The sequence below is a fragment of the Phascolarctos cinereus genome, unplaced genomic scaffold (genome assembly GCF_003287225.1).
Source record: "Phascolarctos cinereus isolate Bilbo 61053 unplaced genomic scaffold, phaCin_HiC Scaffold_3;HRSCAF=262, whole genome shotgun sequence".
Taxonomy (NCBI): domain Eukaryota; kingdom Metazoa; phylum Chordata; class Mammalia; order Diprotodontia; family Phascolarctidae; genus Phascolarctos; species Phascolarctos cinereus.
Window position 1 is genome coordinate 80,463,311 of NW_027555736.1, and position 27,395 is coordinate 80,490,705.

The 27,395-nt window shown below is 38.9% G+C and overlaps 1 protein-coding gene across 5 annotated transcripts in view; it reads right to left on the reverse strand.

The window, feature by feature from the left end:
• BTAF1 (B-TFIID TATA-box binding protein associated factor 1) overlaps positions 1–26,720 on the reverse strand; it is a 129,587-nt gene extending 102,867 nt beyond the window's left edge. For 4 of the 5 annotated variants that reach the window (XM_020964076.2, XM_020964075.2, XM_020964074.2 and 1 more), the window contains exons 1-2: positions 26,346–26,718; positions 1,125–1,248 (exon numbers count right to left, since the gene is read on the reverse strand). In XM_020964076.2, coding sequence (XP_020819735.1) covers positions 1,125–1,248; positions 26,346–26,359 — 138 coding nt within the window. In that variant the 5' untranslated portion in view covers positions 26,360–26,718. Of the gene's footprint in view, positions 1–1,124; positions 1,249–26,345 lie in introns of all 5 variants that reach the window. The other variant, XM_078150998.1, reaches the window with a different exon arrangement.
• Between the last annotated feature and the right edge of the window lie 675 nt (positions 26,721–27,395).

A 27,395-nucleotide genomic window follows, 5' to 3' on the forward strand; every position in this document is an offset into this window, starting at 1 on the left:
ATTCCTTGAGTGTTGCAAGTTTCATTGTTAATATCACTTGATTAAAATACAAGCATTACCAACAGTATCAACATTTAACTGGCTTGGGGAAAGTCAGTACCAAAGAAACAGTGTCAATCTGGCTAGATTTCTCAAATTTGTGGTGAGGTTTAGTGACAATTAATTTACTATGCTACTGCAAAAAATGCTGGTGCAGCAACCTTATGTAAGATAAACCTATAATTTCTATTAAGGCAAAAGGGAGGAAGGCAGGGGAGGAGTTGGGAGGAGAAGGCTACACACAAACCAGAGGGTGCCAAGACAACATCTACCACCCCTAGATGACCCCTGAATTAATCCCCTTCTAGGGATTATTTCCATTTTTTAAAAGTGTAAATAGTTCATCTAAATTGGCATCTTTTTGTTGGAATATATGAGGGGGGAGATATTTCTGAGTCCCTCTTTCCTGTGTTTCTCACCTAGTCTAATTTCCAAAGTAAAATATAATGTAGGATCAGTATTGTACCCCTATTCTCCACCCCTTCTAAACCTCTGCCCCCAGGATCCAGAAAGTTAAGTAAAAACAAAAGCTCATCACTTGGAATGAAGACATAAGCTACCCAAATAGTAGGAAAAAAACACAACAAAAATGGAGGGCTTCACGTATGTCACAAAGTTTGCTAGTAAGAAGGTCAATTTTTCAATCATTGCTCGTGAGTATCCAATCACATGGAGACAGAGAACTATGATATAATTACCATCTACTACCAACCAGTTAAACCACTGAAAACCTGAGTAACCACTCAGTTCATTAACAAATTGGGTCAGATTCCAAATGATGCCACAAATGAAAGGTTCAACATCTCACTGTCAATCTCTCTAAATAATTAAATCCCACAACCTCTAACAAGAGTATAGTTGTGTTGAGTCTTGTGATACACAAAGTGGAACTGACACAGCTTAAGAAGTAATGAGAAAAGATGGATACAAAAATATTCAGAGAAACATTAAAACAATTAGGGTATGTTAAGAATGAGACTAAAATGACACAGCAACAAGACACATCAAATTTAACCTTACATTCATTTCACTTTCCTACCCATGAGCAAGTATCTAGAATCATGTTAAGAAAAAAATAATCTTACTTTAGATAAAAGATTATTTAGTTCATGGGGATGGAGTTTCACCACTTCTCCAAGTTGCTGAGCAGCTGCTTTTCTTGTTACCGGAGTGGTACCAGTATCCAGTAAGATAAAAAGACGATCAAGCCTAAAATGATTAAAAACAATAATTATTATTATTATCTTAACACACATAGCATCCTATCCCAAAATCCTGAAAGGATCCGTTCAATTATTTCAAGTCCCTACTAATTATTGAAAGCAATATTCTGTAGCAGAATACATTTTAATAGTTACATAAATGATCCACAGTGCTTGCTTGTTGACTATCAATCAATAAATACTTATTAAGTGCCAGGCACTGGGCTAGATGTTATGAATAGAATAAAAGTGAAACAGTCCTTCTGCTCAAGTTTACATTCTATCAGAGTAGCAATAACATGTACATGTAATATAGGTATGTATGCAAAAATAGGTAAAAACAGATACAAAACTATTGGAGAGAAGGATAGAGATTAAGAAAGGCTTCACAGTGACAGCTGGGCTGATGTTTGAAGGAAACCAGGGATTATATGAGGTGGAGACAAGGAGGAATCACATTCTAGCACAGCACAAAGTTGCAAAGACAAAAGATGGAGTGTTGCATATGAGGAACAGAAAGAAGACCAGTGTAACTGGACCACAGTGTACCTGAAGAGGAATGATATGTAGTAAGGCAGGAAAAGTAGAAAACAGGCAGATTTTTAGGGCTGTAAATGACAAAGAGGTGTTTTTATTTGATCCTAGAGCACAGGTTCTTAACTTGGGGTCTATCAACTTGTGTGTGATTTTAAAAAAATATATTGTTAACTATTTTAATTTAATTGGTTCCCTTTGTTGTGCATTTTATTTTATGCATTTAAAAACACTATTCTGGAAAGAAAAAAAAAGCCCATCAACTTCACTGGACTGCAAAAAGACCACAGGCTTCACCAAACTGCCAAAGGGGTCTATGATTCAAAAAAGATTAAGAAACCCTGTACTAGAATTTGTTGATGAGGGAGAGATGTGATATGGTCAGATCTGCACTTTAGGAAAATCACTTCTAAAAAGGAGTGGAAAAAAACCTAAGGTAGGGAGACCAATTAAGGGGCAACAGTCTATGCTACAGTTAACAAAGGTATGTACTAGGATGATAGCTCTGTGAGTAAAGAAAAGGGGACAAAGGAGTGATGTTGCGATAACAGAAATGACAAGATCTGGCAATGATTCAAATATGTGGGATGAGAGGATGATACCTAGGGTGCACAGCTGAGTAAGGATGGTGTTAACCTCACTAAAAACAGGAAAGTTAGAAAGATGGCTAGTTCTGGGGAAAAGATCATGAATTATGTTTTGAACATACTGAATTTAAGATTCAGCATTTAGTTTGAAATATTCAATAAGCAATGATGTAGAACTAGAGTTCAGGAGATGTATAAATCTGGATGTATAAATCTGGGAATCATTAGCATAAAAATGATAAAGACTCAGGGGAACTAATGAGGTCATCAAGTGAGTACAGAGAAAGAGAAGAGAGCCCAGAATACAGCCATGGAACACATCCACAGTTAGGAGGCAAGATAGGGATGATGATCCAGTTATAAAAACTAAGAAGGACCAGTAATATAGGAAGGAGGAAAATGGACAGGGCAGTGTCAAAAACTCCATAAGAGAGAGTATCTAGGAGGAAAAGGTGGTCAATGGTATTAAATGTTGTAGAGAGGTTGAGAAGAATAAGGACTAGAAAAAGGTCACTGGATTTGGCAATTAAGAATTTGGTGGTAATCTTGATGACAGCAGTTTTAGTTGAATAGCGAGTGGGGTCAAAAGTCAGAATGCAAAAAGGGAAATGAGTGGAAAGTGAGGAAATAAGAGAATGCGAGAAGATGGATTTTTCTAAGAGTTTTGCTGTGAAAGGAATGAAAGATACAAGATGATGGCTTGAGGGGATGACAATAACAAGTGAAGAGTTTTTTAAGGATAGGGAACACCTGGGCATGTTTGTAGGCAACAACAAAGGAGAGAGTAGGTAAAAAGACATTGATTAGAGGATGGAGCTAATTAAAGGGGTTTAAACTTAGCCAGATTTCTTTGAATAGAACAGGAGAGAACAAGGGATAAAGAAGGGTATAAATAGCTTGAAGAGAAGGCTTGGAACAGACTCCCCGAGGAATCTAAGAGTCAATTAAGAAGAAGTGTCAGAACTACAGTGTATTAGTGAGAGCCAAGTTGAGATTGGATAATATGAACTGCAGTAGATCAAATTATTGCTGTTTTGTGACTACCTTTCACAACATTTAGCACCAGGTTTGTAGGAATAAAGAAACTGAGTGATACTACTGACAATGTAATAGGTATGAGTTCTGGAATATTGTAGTCTCCAAAGAATTAAAGTTGCTGGTCACCCAAAGGGAAATAGTTATGGTGAGTGTGAGTTGGCTGCAAGATATTTCAGTGAAGAAATGTGCAAGAGAAGCTAAACAAAAGATATTATTATCATTATGATGTATGACGAAAATGGAAGTGTAGCATGATTCTGTAGCAAGAGAAAGGGATAAATGATTAGAAAGCCCATGGTATCCACACAATGATAAGATTTAGAGAAAAGCCCCCATGGGTAGGCCCCTGTGGTAAATTTATGGAAAGATATGAAACAGCTAGGTGGTGCTGGAATTGGAGTTAGGAACACCTAAACTCAAATCCAGCCTCAGATACTTATTAGCTGTATGACCCTGAGCAATTCACTTAATATCAGCTTCCCCATCTGTAAAATGGGAATAATAATAGTAACCGCCTCCCAGGGTTGTTGCGAAGATAAAATGAGATGACACTTATAAAGGACTGTAAGCCTTATAGTGCTATATAAATGCTAATTGTTATTATAGACCATTATGTGAATACATGGCAATCTGTATCACTGAAGGGCATATTTGCATTGAGAAAAATCTATCAAACTATCATTTAAAACAAAATCGGAAAACATGAGTAATTTCGTCTCATCTTTATGCCTTTAATAATATCTCTCATGTCTTATTGTTATTGCTAGCATTTCTTTGTCAAATAAGAATAGGGAAAGGAGGCATCCTTGTTTAACTCCTGAATTTAATGAGAAAGTTTCTAGTGTTTCCCTACTGCATAAAATGCCAGTTTTTGGATATTTTTAATCATTTTTTTAAAAAAAGATCTTTCTTTATAATTTGTAGGATTTTAGCATAAATAAATGCTTTACACTTTCATAAGTTCATTCCACAGCAATTGGTATAACAGTGTGGTTTTGAATATTTTTGCTTTTAATAGGACCAGTTATGTCAAATGTTTTCCTAATGTTGAATAATCCCTGCTATCTTTGACATAAATTTTATAGTAGTGAATGATTTTTAAAATAAATTGTTACAATCTTTTCTGTTAGGATTTTATTTAAAATTTTCCAACTTATATTCATTGGAGAATTTTGCTTTATCATTTCTCATTTAAGTATCAGAACTATAGTTGTTTCATTTGTCTCAATTTTTGAGCATGTAGCTTAGATGTTAATTACTCTTTAAAGACTTAATAAAATTCTTCTGAAAATCCATCTGGACCAGGAATATTTTTTTCCTTTCATAGTTCTTTTACAGCTACTTCAGTTTTCTCTTATGAAATGGAATTATGGGTTCTATTTGATGTTCTGTTCATTTGAGTACTTTACATTTTTTGTAAATAATCTTCAATTTTTTTTGAATTCTGTTTTGTTGGTTTGTGTCTATTTTTAAGTTTTGATCATTCTTTTTATTTCTCCTGTTACTGTGATTTCATCTTGTTCATTTTTACATTTTTTTAAATTTTATTTTCCTTCTGCTTCTTTTTAATTACAATTGCTAAAGGTTTATCAGGGTTTTTTTTCCAGTCTTTTCAAAGAACCAGAGTTTAGTTTTTAATCAGTGCTTCTGTATTTTTTATTTCCAAGTTATCTATTTCCTCCTTCATTTTCAAGATTTCCTTCTTTATTCTTATTTTTTGGCTTTACACATTAAAAATACATATTTAAGGGGGCAGCTACGTGGTGCAGCGGATAGAACATGGCCCTGGATTCAGGAGGACCTGAGTCCAAATCTGACCTCAGACACATAACACTTACTAGCTGTGTGGCCCTGGGCAAGTCACTTAACCCCACTGCCTAGGCTCCCCCCCCTAAAAAAAGGGGAAAAAATATGATGAATGGTTTAAGGGGGGGAGGGGCAGTTGGTGGCAAAGCGGATAGAGCACCAGCCCTGAAGTCAGCAGGACCTGAGTTCAAAACCGGCCTCAGACCAAACACTTAACACTGACTAGCTGTGTGATCCTAGGCAAGTCACTTAACCCCAACTGCCTAAAAAAAAATACATGTTTAGTATATTAATCTTTTTTATACTTATGTTTTTGTTTAGATTAGCTTACCTTACCTCTAAGGTCGATTCTAGCTCTAAATGCTAGCTATTAAAGTTATAATTCTATAACTGCATTTATACATGACATGTTATAGATATAGATATACTTGCAGCCTGAATAAAATATTTCATATTTGAAGCTATGGGTTCCATAGCTTAAAAAGTTACAAAGGCCATCACCACTACCTAGATCACCAGCCTGCTTCTTTAACTCAATTTAAGCCAAGTCATGTGTTTTGTTTCTACCTCTGTAGGCCATGTTGCCTCAATCAGATCCAAAGAGACATTGAGAAAAGTATAAAGGATAGTTTCAAGGAGAAAAAAATTAAAGCAAAAAAAAAATTACAGGTGAGGAAGTTGATAGGTTAAGAGAGATGACTCCCAGAGTTTTGTTACAACATTCTATTGTCATCTGATTTTGTGACTCCTCCTCTTCTCTCCTTCATAACATATTGTATATGTCCCCTTCTCTCCTTTGGCACAATCACCATAGCAGAACAGGACCTCATTACCTCAAATCTGGACTACTACAATAGCTTGCTGGTTGGTCTACCTGCCTCAATTATCTCTCCACTCTAGTCTCCCCTCCACTTAGTTGTCAAAGTGATCTTCAGGCCTGACCATGTCACTCCCCTACTTAATAAACTCCAGTGGCTCCCTATCACCTCTAGAATCTGTTTGGCTTTTTAAAAACCCTCATAACCTGATTCCTTGCTACCTTTCCAGTCTTCTTATGCCTTACTCCCTCATACTCTGCATCCCCCTCATATTCTGCAAGCTAGTGACACTGACCTTCTTGCTGTTCCTTAACAAGATATTCCCATCTCCTGACTCAGTGCATTTCCACTGGTTAGTCCATATACCTGGAATCCTCTTCCACCTCATCTCTGCTTTCTAGCAAGTCCCAACTAAAATCTCATCTTCTTCGGGAAGTGTTTCCCAATGAAGTGCCTTGACTCTGTGATTACCTTCAGTTTATCCTACAAAAATCTTTTTCCTACAAGGTTGTTTGCATTTAATACCCCATTAGACTGTGAGCTTCTAGAGAGCAGGGGCTGTTTGTTTCTTTTGTTTTTAATTTGTTTTGGTTTCTTTGCATCCCCAATTCTAAGCAAAATGCCTGGCACAGAGTAGGTAAATGCTTGTTGACTTGACCCACCCAAAAAAGTATTCTTTCACATCTATGAAAGCGAAGTGAAATTAATTGAATTTTCAGAAATGTCACAATGTCCTTTGCGTTTGAGACAAAATACACATGGTGAGAAAAGATAAAATCAAAAGCACATGAGAAAATCAAGAGAGTAAAAGTAGCTACTTCTATTCCTCACCACAGTTTTACCACTTTGCCACTCTAATTGAAAATTCAATTCAGCAAGCATTTAGTCAATGTTTACTATGTGCAAGGCACTTGGGATACAAAGACAAAAATGAATATAGTCCCTGTGCTAAAGGAGCTGACATTGAAGAGGTTGTAAAAGAATGTCAGAGGGGAGTACACAAATAAGTAAATGAAAAACAAATATAAAGTAACAGGAAGAAAGGAGATGGGACACTGAAAACTTGAGGATCAGTCAGTCAACAAGCATTTATTATCAAGGACCTTATACTATGTGCTAGGTATTGTGCTAAACTCTGGAATACAAAGAAAGGCAAAAGACAGTCCCTGCCCTCAAAGAGCTCATAATCTAACAGGGAAGACAAATGCAAATAGTGTCCTGTGTGAGGAACAGCCAAGAAGTCAGTGTCACTGGATTGAAGAGTATGTGGGGAGGGAGGAGGATTGTAAGGTATAAAAAGACTGGGAAGGTAAGGGAGGCCAGGTTATGAAGGGTTTTGAATGTCAGAGACTTTGATCTTAGAGGTGATAAGAAGCCACTGGAGTTTAATGAATAAGGGGGCAAAAGAGGGTGACGTTGTTGGATCTATGCTCTAGGAAAATCACTTTGGCAGCTGAATGACGATGGACTAGAGTGGGGAAAGACTTGTGGTAGGCACACCAATTGGCAGGCTGTTGCTGGAAAGCAATTAGGAAAGGCCCCTTATTTAAGGTAGTAATTAAGTCAAACCTCGAAGGGAGCTAGGGGTTCCAAGACACAGAGGTGAGGAGGGAGATCATTCTAGTCACAGAGGATAATCTGTATTCAGCCATGAAGATGGAAGGCAGAATGTTGTATTCAGGGACCAGCAAGTAGATCAGTATGGCTAGAAAATCAGTGCACAAGAATGATGTGTAATGAGCCTAGAAAGATAGGATGCAGCCAGATTGTGAAGGCCTTCAAATGTCAAACAGAAGAGTTTGTATTTTATTTTAGAAGCTAATATTGGGATCCAAGGAAAATTCTTGAGCAGGGTAGTAATATGGTCAGATCTATGTTTTAGGACTATCAATTTGGCAGCTGTGTAGAGGATGTACTGGCAAAGGGAAAGGCTAGATATTAGGACCCAATTAGGATGCTATTGCAATAGTTTCGGTGAGACAAATGAAGATGCGAACCTGAATTAGGGTGGCTGCTGTGTGAGTGGAGAAGAGGGCACAAATGAGAGAGCTGCTTCAGAGGTAAAATTAACAAGATTTGGTGTCTGATAATTTATGACAGGCCAGAAAGATTAAAAGATTGAGGCTGACTCTTAGGTGGTTATGAACTGAGTGAATGGAAGAATGACTGTGTTCTTCACAGAAATAGGGAGTTAAAAGATCTGTTTTGGACACATAGAGTTTAAGATGATTCAAAGGTAATTGAAGACTTGGGAACAGATCTCAGGAGAGGGGTGAGGAATGAGTAAGTATATTTGGAAGCCATCTGCATAAGGATATGCAGAACCTGCAGAAGCTGATGGACTCACAAAGTAAGAATGTACGGAAGAATAACAAAAGCGGGCCCAGGACAGAGCCCTGGACTCTAAACTCTCTAACCTTGATGATGACAAGGAAAACGTATAAAAAAGAAACTGGCCTGAAGGTTGGTGTCTTGCACCAACAAAGGCCTGAAAAGAGAGTGATTTATAATAATAATACCACATAAGTAAATGTATCTAACTATATACTATGTATTTAAAACAAGCTATCACTAGGATTTTTGTCCCCACAGTATGAACCTAGTATATTACTTCAATATACATGCTGATGTTTCCTCAAACATACTAACCTTGATCCCATCTCTCAAGCTTCATCTCCCTGTCTAATGATGATGATAACAATAATAATGATAACACTTATATAGTACCTATGTGCCAAGCATTATGCTAAGCACTTTTACAGATATTATCTCATTTGATTCTCACAACAACCCTGGAAGGGAGGTGCTATTATTATCCCCAATCTGAAGCTGAGGAAACAGCAACAAACAGAAGTTAAGTGACTTGGCCAAGATGACACAGACACAGTAGTGTCTGTCGTTTAATTTGAACTCAGGCTCCAGGACTAGTACTCTAGCCACACTTCACTACCAAGCTACCTACTCCTCATTTCCTCCTCCCTGGTATATATTTCCTTTCACACTGGTTCCTTTCATCTGCCTACAAATATGCTCAGATCCCAAGACTTAAAGCTATCAAACAGAAATCCATCTCTTGGCCCTTCTACCTCACTAAACTACAGTCCCATTTCAGCTTCCTTTCAAAAATTAAGCTCCTTGAAACATCTATATTAAAGGATATGAACAATTCTCAAAAGAACTGCCAACTATTAAGAACCAGATGAAAAACTGCTCCAAATCACTTATAAGATAAATTCAAGACAAAACAACTCTAAGATTTCACCTCATACACACCCAGCAAATTTGCAAAGATGAAAAAATAAGAAACTGTTGATGCTCCAGGGATGCAGAAAGTTATGCATACTAATACACTGTTGGTGGAATTGTTTATTGGTCCAACCATTCTGGAAAGCAATATGGCACTAAGTGACCAAAATGTCCACAACCCATGAACGAGTGATCCCCTTGCCATGCAAAAACCCACAAAGAAGTTAAGGACAGAAAGATGCACCAAAATATTTATAGCAACATTTTTTTTTCAGTAACAATGAACTGGATACAAAGTACACGACCATCAATTGAGGAATAAAAAAAACAAAGTGGTACAAACACATAATAGCATACTACTAGGAAACAATGAATATAAAGAATACAGAAAGCACAGGAAGATCAACAGGAAATCATGCCAAGTAAAGCAAACAGAACCAAGAAAACAAAGTACATAATGACAAAAATGTAAAATGATGCCCCCCCCCAAAAAAACCCTAAAAAGTTACTACTCCAGTTACCTCAACTTCATTCCTTTTTTGCTCATTTAGAAGCTGGATTTCAGTCACATCTCTTTTCATAAATCTTTCTGTTAAAAGTCATCAATGATATCCCTATAGCCAAACAAATCCACTGGCTTAGACATGTCATCTTCTCCGATATTTATCTGCAACACTGACCAAGCTTATTGCATACTCCTTGAAACTCTTTTCTCTTTAGTTTTAGAGAGGTCACTCTCCTGGTTTTCCTCATAGTGCTGATTGCTCCTAATACCACATAATTTAGGATTTAGAACTATAGAGAACTTTAGGTATTATCTAGTCCAGCGGCATCAACCTCAAATAGTAACAAAGCCACTAAACCATATATATGGCCTGCAGGTCATATATGGGCTTAGAAAACTATATATTAACATTTCTGTTTTGTGCTTTTATTTATTTTGTTAAATATTTTCCAATTCCATTTTAATCTGGTTCCATCATCACACTATGTTTGACATCTCTGATCTTGTCCAACCCACTCATTTTACAGATGAAGCCCACAGAGGTTGCATTTTGTCTACAGTTATTCAGCTAGCAAGTTACCTCTCTAAGGTCTTTTTCAACTATTAAATTCTATGATAAGATATGATCCCTTTTCTCCTCAGTCAATCAACTGGCATTTATTAAGCACCTATGTGCCAGGTACTATGCTAAGCACTAGAAATACAAAGAGTAAAACCTAAGTCTGCATTAAGGAGCATATATTCGAAAGGAGACAACATGTAAATAACAGTATATACGAGATCTACACAGGGTAGATGGAAGATAATCTCAGAGGAATGGAAAAGGTTTCTTGTAGGATGTAGGACTTTAGCTGAGACTTGGAGGAAGCTAGAAAGCAGAAATGAGGTGGAAGAGAATTACAGGCATGAGTGACAACCAGTGAAAATGCACTGAGTTGGGAAATGGAGTGTCTTGGGTGAGAAAGCGTCCCTGAATCAAAGAGGAGAGGAAAGTCTAAGAAGAGAGGAAAGGCAGAAAAGGGTCAAGTTACAAAAAGCTTTTAAAAGGAGGATTTTACTTTTGATCCTGGAGGTTACAGGGAGCCACTGGAAATGACTGAATGAGGGCTGATGTGGTCAGACCTGCACTTTCGAGAACATCAATTTGATAACTAAATGGAAGCTGGATTAGTGTGGGGAAAGACTTGACATAGGGAGACCAACCAGAAGGCTACTGCAATAGTCAGGGCATGAGTTGATGAAGGCCTGCATGGAGGTGGTGGCAGTGTCAGGAGAGAAAGAGGAAGTGTATATTAGATATTATGAAGGTAGAAATGACAGGATCTGACCACTGATTGGATATAGTGGGATAACAGTGCGTGAGGAGTTGAAAAGGACATCTTTATTGCAACCCTGGGTGACTAGGAAGATGTTGGTACCCTCAAAATAGTCTTCTCCAACTTTCTGTTTCTGGCCCTCTTCACTTGTCAGTTGTTTTCTGTTTGGAAATTTCACCTACTACCATGGCTTCAACCATCACCTTTATGTAGATACAGCTTCAGATCAAACCTATCTCCCAAGCTCTAGTTCTTAGACTACAATAGACTTTTAAGTACTGCCTCCAATTTCTAGGGCAGGAATCCATTACTGCCTGATTAATCTTCCTTATACATAGTTCTCATGTTTCCTGTGCTCAAAACCATCCAAAGCCCCTTTTCTTGCCAAATAAACTCTTTGGCCTGATATTCAAAGCCCTCTCCAATCTAGTACATCTCTACTTCTACACTACTATGATACAAAGATGCTACACTGAGTCTGGCCAAATTAGAACATATGTGCTCAATATGCCTTGTACACACCAAGTATTTTCCTACCTCAGTAACTATTCACTAGAATACCCTCTTCCTTAACCCTGAGTTTTGAATCCTAACCACCCCAAGGCCCAGATCAAATGCTTTTTCCTCCACAAATCTTCCAAATCCCCAAAGGAAAAACTATCTTTCCTTCCCCTAACCTTTCAAATTACTCTGTACCTCTATTATGCACTTACGTTTGACGTCGCACTTTAGTATGTTTTTGCTGTTACAGTATTATACAACTATAGTATACAAATACAGTATATATTTATAATTGTATTTATAAATTTGTATGTCTAAATGTCCTACCCTACTCCCCACCCTTGACAGCAAACTGCATGAAGATGGCACCATGCCTAGATTATTTTTGTTTTCCATCTCCTAGGACCAAGACACAGCATTTTGCACACAGCAGGCATTTAATAGACTGCTGAATGAATGAAGTAGGTTGTAGGGACAATTAGTGGTTGGAAATATTATTGGGTGAATACATAAGGCAAGTGGCAGGCCTAGCCCATATTAAATAAAATTTAATGTTGAATCTGGCCTTCAAATACTTCACAAGAGAGGAAAAGTATGCAAATTCCCAAATTTAAGCCTTAGTCACATGTCCATTTTTTATACTGTTTCTTTTGCAGAGTTAAAAATATTAAACAGCAAACATTCATTCAATAAATTTGATCACCTACTACAAAATACAAGGCACAGATACTCTTTTTGAGCAATAAAAGGTTTCTAAGAAAAAGGAAGGATCCATAAGGGAAGAGTATGCAAAAAAAAGGCAGTATTTCCAAAACATAATGCCATCTTTAGACAGGCATTATGTTTAAATACATATGAAACAGATAATTTCAATGAAGGCAGCAACATAAAAAAATCACACTATGTTTACAAAAAAATTTGACGATTGCAGGACAAAATACTGAAAAGCATGCATCAAAAGTAAATTTAAAAAAAACAATTTTAGATCAAATTAAAATGTTCAAAGGGTATTCTTGGCTTTTCTTTCCACCAACCTAAATAACTTAGGAGGTCTAATTTTTAGTCTGTTATCAAGGCTTTGTTTTTTAATGGAAAAATCTGCATTATGATATAAATATGGAATACAGTATTTCTCATATAGTCATATTGAATGCAGGAAGTTCTTGTTTTTTCAAAGTCTAATTCAACTATATAAAACACCTTTACTTAACCTTGTAGCCCTTTACTCCTTCCATCCATCAGTTCTTGCACTAGGGCCACGACTTAACAGAAACAGCAGAAGAGGAAAAAAGGAAACAGCTCTGCCAAAAAGTCCTTTAACAAAAAGCTAATAAGCATCTCCACCAGCACCGAGGAAAAGGAGTGTGAATGCTTCTCTCCTCCAATTACACACAACCCTCCACATTGCTCTAGATATTGTTTGGAGGGCAGAGGAGGGAAGATGTAGAGTAAAAAAGATGAGTAAAATCTGATTCAAGTGACATCTGTTTTCTAAACTTTCACAACTAAAGTCCTTTGAGGGCTGCCTTTAACTACTATGTAGTAGCTACATTTGAAAAGAATTAACAATAAAATGCTCTTGAATATCTCTTGCTTGATTTATGAAAATTTATCAACAGAAAAAGAAGGCATCAGTTCTGATCTCTAAATAGCTTTTTTTAAAAAGAAACAGGACCACACAAATCATATCCTAAAGTCTTTCTAGATTTTGAGGCAAGCAAATTATTGTTGATTAAATGTTAAATTAATGTTGATTATAAATAAAAACTTATGTTCTCTAAAGTCCCTTCCTGATCTAAACCTATGACCCTATGATACCATGACCCTTACAACAACCTTGTAAAGTCAAAAGTATTATCCCTACTTTACAAATGAAGAAACTGAGAAATGAAAGCAACTAAGTATTTCACCCACAATCAAGCAGTACTGGCAGAAATCAAACCTAGGCCCAGCACTTTTACACTTCGTCATACTTCCCCTTCCACTCCAGAGCTAGAAGAAAGGGGGAGACAGCAGTACAGACACAGGTTAAGAGAGCACTGGTTCAGAAGAGAGGCTAAAGAGGAACAGAAGAAATGTACTTAAAATGGCTAACTGATATTGATACTGTTTCACTCAGTGCTTGCTATTTCTCAAACTCCTGGTGTTATTCCTACACATGCCTAACATATTAGCCCATTTCATAAAAAACTATCTAAAGAGATGCTTTTGTTTTCCCTTTCAGCCCATGGAAATGGACAAATTCTGCAATAATGCTCCTAATTAATACTGAGCAATGGATAGGGAAAAATATGGGCAAATACTAATACAGAGTTAACACACTTTCATTATTTAATGTCTTTAGCATAACCCTAACACCCTCCTTAGTCCTTCAATTGCTTTTCTCCTTTTAAGATCCTTTATTCCTCCTCAACATGTCCAAAACTGAACTCACTGTCCTTTATCCTCCAAGACTCTCCCCACCTCCAAACATCCCTACTGCTGTAGGGAGTTCCACCATCCTCCCAGTTCCCCAGGCTTAAAACCTAGTGTCATTCTCAACTCCTCACTTTCCAACATTGTTCTCTCTTTAGAGATACTGTCCCCACCACCTTATGCCTGGACTACTGCAGTAGCCTGTTGGTGGGGCTGCCTGTCTCAAGTCTCTCCCCGTTCCCATCTCCATAAAGCCATCTAACCATGTCACCCCTTCTATCCAATAAACTCCAGTGGTTCCCTACTATCCCAAGAACAAATACCAAATCCTGTTTGATGTCTAAGTCTTTTATAACCTAGTCCCATCATATACAACTTTCCAGTCGTCGTCGTCTTCTTCTTCTTTTTTTGGATGAGGTAACTGGGGTTAAATGACTTGCCCAGAATCATATAGCTAGTAAGCGTTATGTGTCTGAAACTGAATTTGAACTCGGGTCCTCTTGACTCCAGGGTCCGTGCTTTATCCACTTCATCACCTAGCTGCCCCCACTTTCCAGTCTTCTTACAGCCTTATTCCCAGGACACTGGCCTCCTGGCTGTTACCCACACCACAAGAAACTCTATCTTTCAGCTCTAGCTATTTTCTCTGGCTATCTCGCATCCCTGGGATGCTTTTCCTCCTCATCCTCACCTTCTGGGGTTTCTCTGTTTTTGCTAGGCAATGGGGTTAAGTGACTTGCCCAGGATCATACAGCTAGTAAGTGTCAAGTGTCTGAGGCCGGATTTGAACTCAGGTCCTCCTGACTCCATAGCTGGTGCTCTATCCACTGCTCCACCTAGCTGCCCCCTTCTGGTTTCTTTAAAGGCTCAACTAAAATCTTATCTTCTACAGGAAGCTTTACCAAACTCTCTTAATCCTAGTGCCTTTCTTCTTTTAATTATTTCCTATTTATCTTATAGTTTATTTGTACATATTCGTCTGCTTCTTGTCCCGTTGCTTAGATTGGGAGCTCCCTGAGAGCACTGACTGTCTTTTGCCTCTTTCTCTAGCTCCAGCACTTAGCACAGAGCCTGGCACCTAGGAAGCCCTTAATAAATGCTTACTCACTGACTCAACTGGCTCTGCCCTTTCGCCTCCAATCATGCAATGCATCTTTCACCAATCTTAAAAAATAGTAATAATAATCTTCAATTAACCCTTCTAACTACTCACTTCTCACTTTCCTTTCAATGCCAAATTTGGGGGAGGGAAGGAGAAGAGAGAACTCAGCACTTAGATTTGAATCCAAGTCTGATACTTATTACCTATATTGACCTTAGGCAAATCACTTAACCTTTTTAAGCCTCAATTTCCTATCTATGCTATGAAGAAATTTAACTAGATTGCCTTTAAGGTCCCCTCCAGTGCTAAATCTATCATTCTATTACAACACTGCTTCTATTCATTCACCTGCTTTCTAACTGACCTCTTCAATCTGGCTTTCATGTCTCAACTCTAACATAATATTCATGAAGTTCACCAATGGTCTCCTAATTGCCAAATCCAAAATCCCTTTCTAAGTTTTCATTTTCCTTGACCTCTATGTATTATTTTCTACTGCTGAATACATCTTCCTATAATTTTCCTTGCTTGGCTTCTGTGACACTGTACTACCCAGGTTATTTTCTGATCATTTCTTTTGCTTTCTCTTAAAACCTAAATATATTAATATATTCCCGAAGTTTCACTCTGCTCTTTTAGATCTTATATACTGGCATGTCATCAAAATAGATTATTTTTCAAATCTATATTTATATTTCCAAACTCCCTCTAGAGCTTCAGTGCTCAATTCCAACTTCCTAATGGACATTTCCACTTAGAAATGTCACTTCAAACATCTCACAGACTTCTAAGCAAACTAATCTTTCCAAAATACCCTTTTGATTATATCCATATTGCTTCTGGAGGGCAACTGCTATTTCATTTTTGTGTCTATACGCCCAGTGTCTGGAACAGTTCCAGGCACATAGTACAGTACTATAAATGATTGCTAGTTGACATTGTTAAGGACACCTTTACATGGCTTCTTACTGCCTACAAGATCAAACCAATCCCTTTACGACTGATATTCAAGGCTCTCTCCCACTCTGGGAAGCCCACTGTGATTAGTCCACAGTAATCTTCCCAGCCTCTAAATCATCCTGGCTATAGCAGCTGCCTTTCCTATTGTTTAGTAAGTCATAATATATTGCCCTGTGATAGTTTTTCTTATTACAGTAATACTGGATTGGAAAAGAACTTAGACATCATTTAGTCAACTCTGTCATTCTACAGATAAAGGCCTAAGGCAACAAAACAGATGGAATGATTTGCTAAAGATCCCCCTAACATAGAATTCTCTCTTATTGAATTTTTATTTTCCTATTATTATTTACCTTTCCAAGAGTTCCTATCGATATGCTCCACTGTAAATCCCTTGAGAGAAGAAATAGTCTTTTGCTCCTTTGTATCTCTGACAGCCCACAGAACAGTGCCTCAAAGGCACACAATGCGGACAGAACTAGCATTTAATATGTAAAAAAGCATAGTACGTAATTTAAATTAATGATGAAGAAAGACTCAATTATCAAGGGACTAATATGGCAGATGCAAATGTAAGTAATAAAACTGCATGCCATGGGGTATTCAACAAATTCTTGCTTCCTTAGAGAAACAAAACCATCTTACATCTATACCGGCTAGCACAAAAGAAGTCAATAAAGTAAAAGAATTCTTGCCAAGTGTTTCAGAAGGTAAACTGACCAATTCATGGCAGTACTTTAGTATCCCAAATACCAAAGGAACGAATTTTCTTGGCCTATATAAAGTAAGCACTGTATCCCTTCGATGATCCTTCCTCTTGGTTTAACTTTCCCTTCTTATTCTCTTGAACAGCTTTCCTTTACCAGGCCTGTACAACCTGGGTCCCCACAGGCTGCCTGCAGCTCGCTAAAAGATTTCCTCTACATACAAAGGATGTTTTTCCTCTACATTTTTTGAGGGCCGCCCAAAATCCTTTGGCATCTGGTGGCAGGTTGTGCAGGACTGCTTTAGACGCTTATTTCTACCGATGGACTTCCTTCTGATCCCGTCCTATGGCCACACAGTCCCTCCCAGCCTCATGTTTCTACACAGCTTTACAACCTCATACCAATTCTTTGTTAATCCATTCCCCTCCACCAACCAGCTGTCTTGAACGTGGTAAATCAGTTTACTCCAGTCTTGACCCAGGCCTCCTTTCTTCCCTGTATGCTCCACTTAGGTAGTGGTCTTATTTGTCACAGCAGAGAGAGGAAATGAGGGCATTTTTGAGGAACTTTTTCCAAGCCTTCTGGCTCAAAGTCCTTTGTGGTGGTCCACCATTCCTTTCTCTAAAACAAAGAATAGATAAAGTCACTAAAGTGATGGAAGATGAGGAAAAACATGAGGCTTAGGGCTAAACAAGAGAGTACTCTGACCTACTGCCCCAAGGACAAATTGCCAGGTGAGTGGCCAGTGTGTCAAGTACGTTTAGCATCAAGACTGGGCCACACCACAAGAGTTTGGAAAGGGAAAGAAAATGATTATGTGGCCATGGGACGGGGTCAGTGTTATTTTGGAGGGTGGTCAGAAAGGGAACCTGGTAGAAGTGTTGAAGGAAGGTCAGAAGATAAAGGAAAAGTTAAAGGAAGGAAGGTTTGATTGAGGGAATACAGTACTTATTAAGAGGCCTTTTCTAGCTAAACCTGCTCTCTGATAAAGTAGGAGTGCCATTTTTCTTGCTCTGTAAGAACAATAGACATGTAGGGGGTGGGGGGAAGAGAAGTAACAGATGTAAAATTAAATGAAAGGTACTAAAATTAGAGAAGGAAGATTTGTATAACTCAATAAGAAAATAGTCAATTATATTCTGTCAACTTTCACTGGTTATAAATTCTACTGTGCTAATATCATCAGTTGTTTTCAGTTGTATTCAACTCTTCATGACCCCATTTGGGGTTTTCTTGGCAAAGATAATGCCATTTCCTTCTCCAGATCATTTTGCAGATGAGATAACTGAAGCCAACAGAGTTAACTGACTTGCACAAGATCACACAACTAATAAGTATCTGAGGCCAGATTTGAACTCAGGAAGATTGAGTCTTCCTGACTTCGGGCCAGGCACTAATGCCACCTAGCTGCCCATCATCTGGTCTACTTCAAATCAAATAGGTACCCCTTAAGACATAAGTACAAATTCATGATTATTTCAAAAAATACTCTGATATAGAACAGAAACTGAGAGGAATGATTCCCACTTACATAACTAGGTAAGGAACGTTCTGGGTTGCTATTTATCAACCAAGATCTCACTAAGCTTCTACTATGTGACAAAGCAGTTAGAGAAGGAAATCATTTATATAGCACCTACTATGCACCAAGCAATGTTTTCAGATAGTATCTCATTTGATCCTCATAACAACCTTTTGAGATAGGTGCTACTATAATTCTCATTTTACAGTTGAGGAAACTGAGGCAGGCAGCGGTCAAGTGACTTACCCAGGGCAACACAGCTAGTAAGTGTCTGAGGCAGCATCTGAATGCAGTTCTCCCAGCACTCTATTCATTGAGCCACAAGCTGTCTATGGCTATACTAGGTGAAACTGTGTGTACAAAAGTGTAAGACATGACTTCAAACAGTTTATAAACTAGTTTACATTCTCAGAATAAATGTCTCTCTGGAAAACCGTCAGAGGAACAAATGACAATATATCCAATACAAAGACTGGTTCCATGGGTTTATATCTTGTTCTAGCATAGCCAAGCTTTAGTCCTGTGATTTAAAATGTAAAGCCTTTTGAAGCGCAAGGGAAAATAGCACAGAATGAGGAAACAGGAAAGCTACAGATACAAAGAGGATACTCACTGGGATTAAAACTCAGACAACAAGTCACTGAACTCCAAATGCCTCGGAAAAAAAAAGAATAAAAAAAAATTCAGACAAGAAAAAGGAACCTAGGAAAAGTTCAATTTATAATGAATGAATCTTTTCTACAGTGTCTAAGACTTTCTTTGTCTCTCTCCACAGACAAATCTTTTCCATTTTAGACCCTTAAAATAAATTCATTCTCTTTCTTTTGAGCTCTATGATAGATTGGAATTGCTGAGCCATGGACATGGAGACAGCACCTACTTTCCAAGGTTTTTGTGAGGATCAAATGAAAAATATTTGTAAAGTAGCACAGTGCCCAGAACATAGTAGGTGCTTAATGAATGCTTGTTTCCTTCCTTCCTGTCCAGTAACCAAAAGCAACCTTTGCTTCTACAAAAAAATTATGACCCTCTCTTCCCAAAGTTACATAGGAGGATCCACCAGAACCTCTCCACATCTGGAAACCTCCCTTCATCGGAAAAAAATGCCCCAATTCAAAGAAAACAATTCTCTAAAATACAACCGGAATAGTCCAATTACTGTTCCTAAGAAAGCACAGCCCATGGATACATTCAACAGCATTTCCTACCACTCCATAATAGTTACTCTAATAGAAATACAGACTTAGCATTGAGTTGTCACTGAAGTTTGTTCAGGTTAATTACACCACTTTCAAAATTTCACCAAGTACCTGAATATTTTATAAGCCCAGAGAATGGTTTCTAAAACAACTAAGTCACCACAAATGGAATCAGGATATTTTAGAGATGTTCTTGAGAGCACACAAGTTTTTACTACTTGGGTAAAATTTTTTAATTTCTCTTTTTTTTTAAAAAATTCTTTTTGGGGGTAAGGCAATTGGGGTTAATGTTCTTGAGAGCACACAAGTTTTTACTACTTGGGTAAAATTTTTTAATTTCTCTCTTTTTTTTTAAATTTTTTTTGGGGGTAAGACAATTGGGGTTAAGTCACTCGCCCAGAGTCACACAGGTAGTAAGTATTATGTGTCTGAGGCCACATTTGAATTCGGGTCCTCCCTACTCCAGGGCTGATGCTCTATCCACTGTGCCACCTAGATGCCCCTTGGGTAAAATTTTTTTTAAAAAATCAATAAAGTCACAAATGTCACAGTAGCAATCTTTCCTAAACATATTCGCAGACATGGAAAAAAAATTTCTGAATGTACTGATACAGCTATTCAACATCTTTAAAATAATGTTAAACTATATTAATATCTGACATAGTAGATATCTTGATATAAGAATATTTAAAACTAGAAGACTTCTAACATATCCAATGTAGCTGTGTGACCCTATAAAGAATTAGAAAAAAAATGCAGTACTAAAAATGTCAAGGACTGATTTTTCTTAGAATCAAAAAAACAAAAAACAAAAACAAAACCTGACACAATCCCTACAGAAAGAGAAAACAAGGAGACAGATGCAGAAGAAAACAAACTGGTTCATATTAAACAGGGGGTAAAAAACCATGTAATAATAGAATAGTAGTTAATTCTCATGTGAGAGCAGGTAAAAGTAAGACAGAACAATCTAAAAATCACTAATATTTGATTTTGGAACAGAATCAAAAAGATACTTATGCCCAGACATAACACTCATCACTTTCCTAAATTGGCACTGGTCTCTAAATTTGCCTCTACCTCATTGTGTGCAAGACAGAGCTTTACTGTAGATGTAGAGGGAGAAGGGTCACAGAGCTACAGTCACTTATAGTTAAAGGAAATGTGACTGCATATAGCTCATAACCGCTCAATGCATTGCTGATACTTTAAAATATTTCAAAATGTTTAGCAAAAATGACAAAATGTACTTGGTTCTTATTATGTGAAAATTTTTGTTTCCAAGGAATCACACTCAGAAAAATTTACTGAAAAACACTAGGAAAAAATTCAGTGCCTAAATTATAGTAAAATTATCAAAGTCATTAGAGGAAGAAGACTCCTTGAAAAAGCACTAACAATTTAGTATTTTCTTTCCTTGATAATATAGATACTATATAATAAAAAAGACTTCTAGATATCTTTAATTAAGAAAAAAAATGCTATGCAGTTTCCTCTCAATTAGGCTAGGCATACTGGTACAAGAATCATTTATATTTGACCTTGGTGATATTACATTGTGTTTTTCATAAACAGTATTACCTTCCTCACAGTTTGTTTAAGCTAATATTAAAATTAGCTTTTATTCCCTAAGCATATACCAACTCAACAACGAAGGAAGGCAGCTTAGAAAACACGCTGAGTAGTAGAGAAAAGGTCAGGGATTAAAATTTTGCAACAGATAATTCACAAAGTGCATCCACACATGGATAACCTTTTTTATTTGGGGGTGGGGAGAAAAGGGAGGGAGATCAACTGAGTCTGCCTAACTCACATAGGCTATAAGTACAGTAGCCACTCAGACAAAATTCTCAGAAGTTTGGACCTGCTTACTTCCAACCTGGGACAGCTTGCCCCTGCTTAGGCAGCCTGAAGGTGTACCATTTCCCCCACCTCTTCCACTCCAACGGCTCACCAAACTTAGTGAGGACACCTGCTGAGCTTTAATCCTACTGCAGTTTAAAACTCCTGGACTCCAGCAATCTACCAGCCTAGGCCTCAGCCTTCTCTGCATAAAGATTGGAGACTCGTCACCACACCCAGTTTTTTTCCTTCCATCACATGGATAACTCTAAGAATTGACATAACAGTTGACATTAGAATAGTATTCAACTAGAACCGAAAGAAATGACTAGATCTTTCATGAAAGTGGAATAACAGTCTTAAAAAAGCATTTTTAGAAGATCTTATTGAGATTTTGATGGCCTAAAGGTAGTCAACTTAAAAAAAAGGCCTAGAGAGATGTATGAAGTAGGGAGGAACAATCTCTCAAAACTTCTAGGCATTCATTCAGGAAACAGTTGTTCTGAACAAAGACCTCTGCCCTTTCCAATTCATTCTCTTCAAAGCTGCCAAATTGATAATCCTAAAGCGTACAACAATCAAGAAGCATTAAAAAAATTTTTTTTAAAGCATTTCTCATGCACCCTACTTCATGGGGGGAGGCGAGGAGATGGAAAATGAAGGAAGCAAACATAATACACCTATTTAGATCTACAGAGAATAAATACATATGAAATAAATGTAAGATAAGGAGGAAGAGTAGGCTATTGAGTGGATCTAGGAAGGCTTTGTGTAAAAGGTGGTGCTTGAATTGCATCATTTAGGAAGTGAGGAATTCTATAAATGAGTCATGAGTATATTCCAGGGGAGGAAAGGGAAGGAGATGAAGCACACAGAAAGGGAAAAGGGATTAACCATTTATATAATGCCTACTATGTGCCAGGCACTATTTTTTTTTTAAACAAGTATTATCTCACTTGACCTGAATTGATCAGGCATGGAAAACAAAGAGAACAAAAGCACAGAGATGGGATGCTGTGTTCGAGGAATGACAAGAAGGTTCATTTAGGTTAACCATGGCATATGTGAAAAGGAGTAATATGTAATGAGGCTGGAAAAGCAGATTTGAGGTTATGTCGAAGGGCATCAAAAGCTAAACATAGGACTTTATATTTGATCCTGAAGGCAACACAGAACCACTGGAGTTTTACTGAAGAGGAATCACATGATTACACGTACACTTAAGAAAAATCCCTCTGACAGCTGGGTGGACAATGGCCTGGAGTGGAAAGAGACTTGAGGCAGGGAGATCAATTAGAAGGTCACTTCAACAGTCCAGGTCAAAGAACAGTCCAGCTGAGAGGTGATGAGTGTCTGAGTGGTGAGAAGTGAAAAGATGACAGAGATGTTGTAGTATAGAAAACAAATGCTTGGTAATGCTTAAATAGGTGGGGTGAAAGAGAATGAAGAGTTAAGGATAACTCTGAGATTATGTCCCTGGAAGAACCTTAGTGCCTGTAAAAGAAAACAGGGAAATGGGGCAGCTAGGTGGCACAGTGGCTAGAGCACTGGCCCTAAAGTCAGGAGGACCTGGGTTCAAATGTGGGCTCAGACTAAACACTTGACACTAGCTGTGTGACCCTGGGCAAGTCACTTAACCCCAACTGCCAAAAAATCAAATAAATAAATGAATGAATAAGTAAATAGAAGCGAAACAGGGAAGTTCAGCAGACAGGTGGGATTAGGAAGAAACAGAAAGGAGTTCTGTTTTGGAATCTGAGTTCAAGATGTCTACAGGAAATCTAGTTTAAAATGTCTAGTAGGTGTTTGGTTATGCAGGACTAGAGTTCAGAAGGGAGAATAGAGTTGGATGTAAATCATCATCATCATAATCATTTATATTGTGCCTTAAGATTTGCAAAACACTTTGCAAGTATTTATCTCATTTTATCCTTACAACCCTAGGAGGTGGGTGCTATTATTATCTTCATTTTACAAAAAAGGAAACTGAGACAGAGATTATATGGGTTGCCCAAGGTCACATAGCTGGTTAAGTATATGAGGCCAAACTGAAGTTCAGGTCTTCTGTATTCTAGGTTCTACATTCTAACCTCTGTGCCACTCAGGTGCCTTATATATAATACCTTTATCACTCACATAGATAATAATTAAACCCAGGTGAACAAATGAAATCACCAAATGAAACAGTATAGAAACTGCCAGGACAGAGCCACAGGGGTACCTCCATAGCTAGCAGGCATGCTACCAATGAATATCCAGTAACGAAAACTGAGAAGGAATGGTTAGGCAGGTATGCCTTATGAACCAGAAAGAGCAGTTTCAGGAAAACCCATAAAGAGAGAGTATCCAGGAGAAAAGCACAGTTAAGAGTGTCAAATGCTGCAGAGTTCAAGAAGGCTAAAGACTGAGAAAAAATGATCAGACTTGGCAATTAAGAGATCATTCATAAATCTGGAGAAAGCAGTTTCAGCTGAGTGATGATGTTAGTTAAAGAAGTGAGAGAGTATGTGAAGAAGAGAAGGGAGAATAAGTGGAGGTATTAAGTATAGATAGTTTATTGTTCATTTTTCCTGGAGTTTGGATGAAAAAGGGAAGAGAGATAGGATGACAGCCAAAGGAGATGGCAGTCATGTTTGAAAGGAGCAAAGAAGGAACCAAGAGATGGAGGCTGAAGATGAGAAAGGGAATGTCTAAGGGAGAAATCTACTAGAGAAGATGGGAGGGGTTCAGATAAAGGCATATGTAGAGGGACGGTCTGTCCTATTCAAGAAGCTTCAGTGGCTCCCCAGTATCTCTAAGGATAAAATGTCAATTCCTTTATTTGGCAGTGCTTAATTTGCCGTAGGTCTACCTTTTCAGACTGATGCTACATCCCCTCCATACTCTACATTCCTGCCAAACTCAGCTATGGGATTGTTCCTAGTACCCAAAGTGACCCAACATATCTTTCCATAGGCTGTCTCCTTACCTGGAAGGCTCTTTCTCCTCACCTCCATCTCTTATAATCTACAGCTCCCCTCAAGATTCACTCCCAGTGTCATCTTCTGTCTCCCTATTCCCTCCCTCAATTGTTAATGCCCCTCTGGGAAAATTTTTTTAATTAATTTTTAAAATATCTTGTATTTGCATATTTGTATACTTTCAGGCAGGGATTACCTCACTTTTTATTTATATCCTCAGAGCTTTTACAGTCTGGCACATAGTAGGTGCTAGGCTAACTGACTGAACAAAGCACATTCAAATCTTCTAAGGTAAAACAAGGACTCTTCAATACCATAACCCACCTTGCTCCAAAGAAACATCATTTCATAGTATGAAAATTTTCCCAGTTTGTGCCAAGGAATTAATTCAACTCAAGAACTTTTCCCCTTAAACACTCTGGATCTTACCAAACAGATGTGAGATTAAATTTATATTTCAATGTCATGTAGTAAGTGACAAATTCAAGGAAATGAGGTAGGAAGAGTTGGGTCAAAGTATTTAAGTATTTTTAAGCAGAAAATATTTAAACTAAGTTCTAGAAGCTTATTAAAATTTTTCCTCTGCAACTTTGAAAATATGAAAGTACTGCTATTAAAATGCCTCAATAATTATTAAACTTGGACTGTTTTGATGAAAATGCTACTTTTAACCAGAGAACATTCTTATGGACAACTATTGAACAAAAATAAGACAAATTTTATTAAGATTAGTTACTACGCTGAAAACATTTAAGTGCCTACTTGTACACTGAACTGACTGTTCTACAAGTACCTAGCAACATCTTCTTCACTACTGTCAGTATTGGGCACCTTCACTGCTACCTCATCCATACCCTCACCACTCCATCAGTATCCAAAGACTTCTGTGAAACATACCAGAGATGAAGCCATCTGTTCTTGCACAACAGACTCACTCTATTAATTGTCCATAATGGCCACTCAATAAATATATGACTTAATTTTAAGGAAATCAAAGCAAGACATTTTTGTTTTCTGAGTAGTCAGGGGCTTCTGGTGAATACATCACTTCCAACTTTCCAACAGGTTTCTTTGAAACCTGCCTGAGTAGCTAGTTGGACTCTGACTCCATCATCTCATAGGGCATCAATCCACATCCATGGATATGTATGGCACCAAGATCAAAACGCAAGTTACCAGCCACAGCTGTTTAGAGAAGGGGGAGTGGCTCATCTAAGGGAAAAACTAAGGAAAGTATAGTTGAAGGGATAAAAGGAGGGGATAAATCCCTGCCTTTTATTTCTGTAATTGCTTTATTACTATCCCTTTTACTGCTTGTTTTGAACTGGAAGTATTTCTGAAACATTTAAGTTAGATGATGTCGGCTTTATGTCCTAACAAAGGAAAGTGCATTGGAGTTTGGGATAGGATGACTGTTTGTGTAAGGATTGCCTCTTTCCTTCCATTAAAGAAAAGAAGATGAAACTTAGTTAACAATAACGAAAGGAGTAAAACAGGAAAAGAAAAGAAAAGAAAACTCTCTCAAGGAAGAGGTTATCCATAAAGCAGTGGCAGACTGGGTAGTATTAACTCATCATGAATGAATGAGCTCTTCCATACTTCCATTGTATACATCCAAATCGTCTGACGTAGCAGGAATTGGGAATAGGTGGATGTACTTTAATATCCAGACGCTTAAGAGGAAAAAAAAAAAAGTTAGCGCTAGAGTTTGGCAAGAGGACAGTGAAAACCGAGAAAGGAACCAGGAAAGAAAGGAGAGGCTGGTGCGGCTCTTGACATGCTCAGGAACCGATTCCCCAACAAGGAAAGACCTCCCGGAACCAAGCCAAGTGAAGTCCAACCACTGAAGACTGTGGGGCGAGAGCCGTGGCGCCTGCGGGGCCTCCGCCAGGTAACAAAGAATACCTCTGCCCCCGGCGGTGGGACCCCTTCCCCCGCGCGCCGGTGACCGATCCCCGGCGCCCTGGCCCGAAGACGGGAGCGGGTCGGCGCGTCCCTGCCCCGGCCCCACGGTGCCCCAGCTCCCGCCGAGCGCGCGGTACCCACCTGGAGACGGCCATAGCCGGCCGGCCCGGCGCCGCAGGGGGTGCGGCGGTTCGGTGCTCCCCGGGCGTTGCGCAGGGGGGGAGGGGGTGGCGGCTGAGGTGCTAGCACGGGGCCCCCGAGGCGGGGAGCAAGGCCTGAGGCCTCGGGGCCGGGAGCCTAAACACCGAGTGAACCCCGGGGCGGCCTCTCACGCATCTGCCCCGAGGCCTCTCCGAGCCGGTCCTCGCGGAAGGAAGGGAGTTGGAAGAGGTTCAGCAGCAGCACCAGTAAAAGAAACAGCAACAGCAGCAGCCGCCGGCCAGCAGTCGACTTCAAAACGGGTGCCCCCAGCCCCGCTCCTTGCTGACGCAAGCGTCAGCACGCCGCCACCGGCGAGTGTGCGAGGGTGCGCAGGGGCTGCCGTCGGTGCGTGGTGACGTCAGCGCGCAACGGGATGCGTCAGCACGCGGCCTCCGCTCGGCTATAAAGGAGCCGCGTGGGCAGGGTTAAGAACGCAGTTGTGGGTAGGGTGTGGGTAGGGTGTGGATAGGGTTCAGTGGTGTTACGCCTCTTTGTGGCAAAAGTAAGTTTTCTGACGGGGCGAGGAGAGAAACGTCACTTAGCGAAGGGGAAATACTTGCCCCCAAGTTAAAGCGTCCCAACAATGAGCTAGTTTCCTTTTAGGAGATAATAAACTCCTAGATCCTGGTCATAAATTTACTGCTTGGAAAATGACCTTAGAGCTCAAACAGGCCACGCCTCTTAGCCTGCGAGTTCACTGGGAGCTGGCTGCGTCATTTTGTCCCCAAGTTTAAGCCCAGTGCGCTTGCTAGGTGTTTGGTAAGTGCTTATTGACCGACAAAAACAGGCCAGGACCTCACAAATAGAGTGGCTGAGCTAGAATCGAGCCCTTGCTGCTGCACCTTCCAAGTCTAGACGAGGTTTCTGCTGATGGCCTCGGAGGTGTTTCCTGCTCTGTGCAAAAAGAAGCTCCATTGGCAGTGTCGTGATGTTCAGGAGATAAATGAGTTTTTCAGTTGTATTTCGTCGGCTGTATGAGGCTCAGCATTT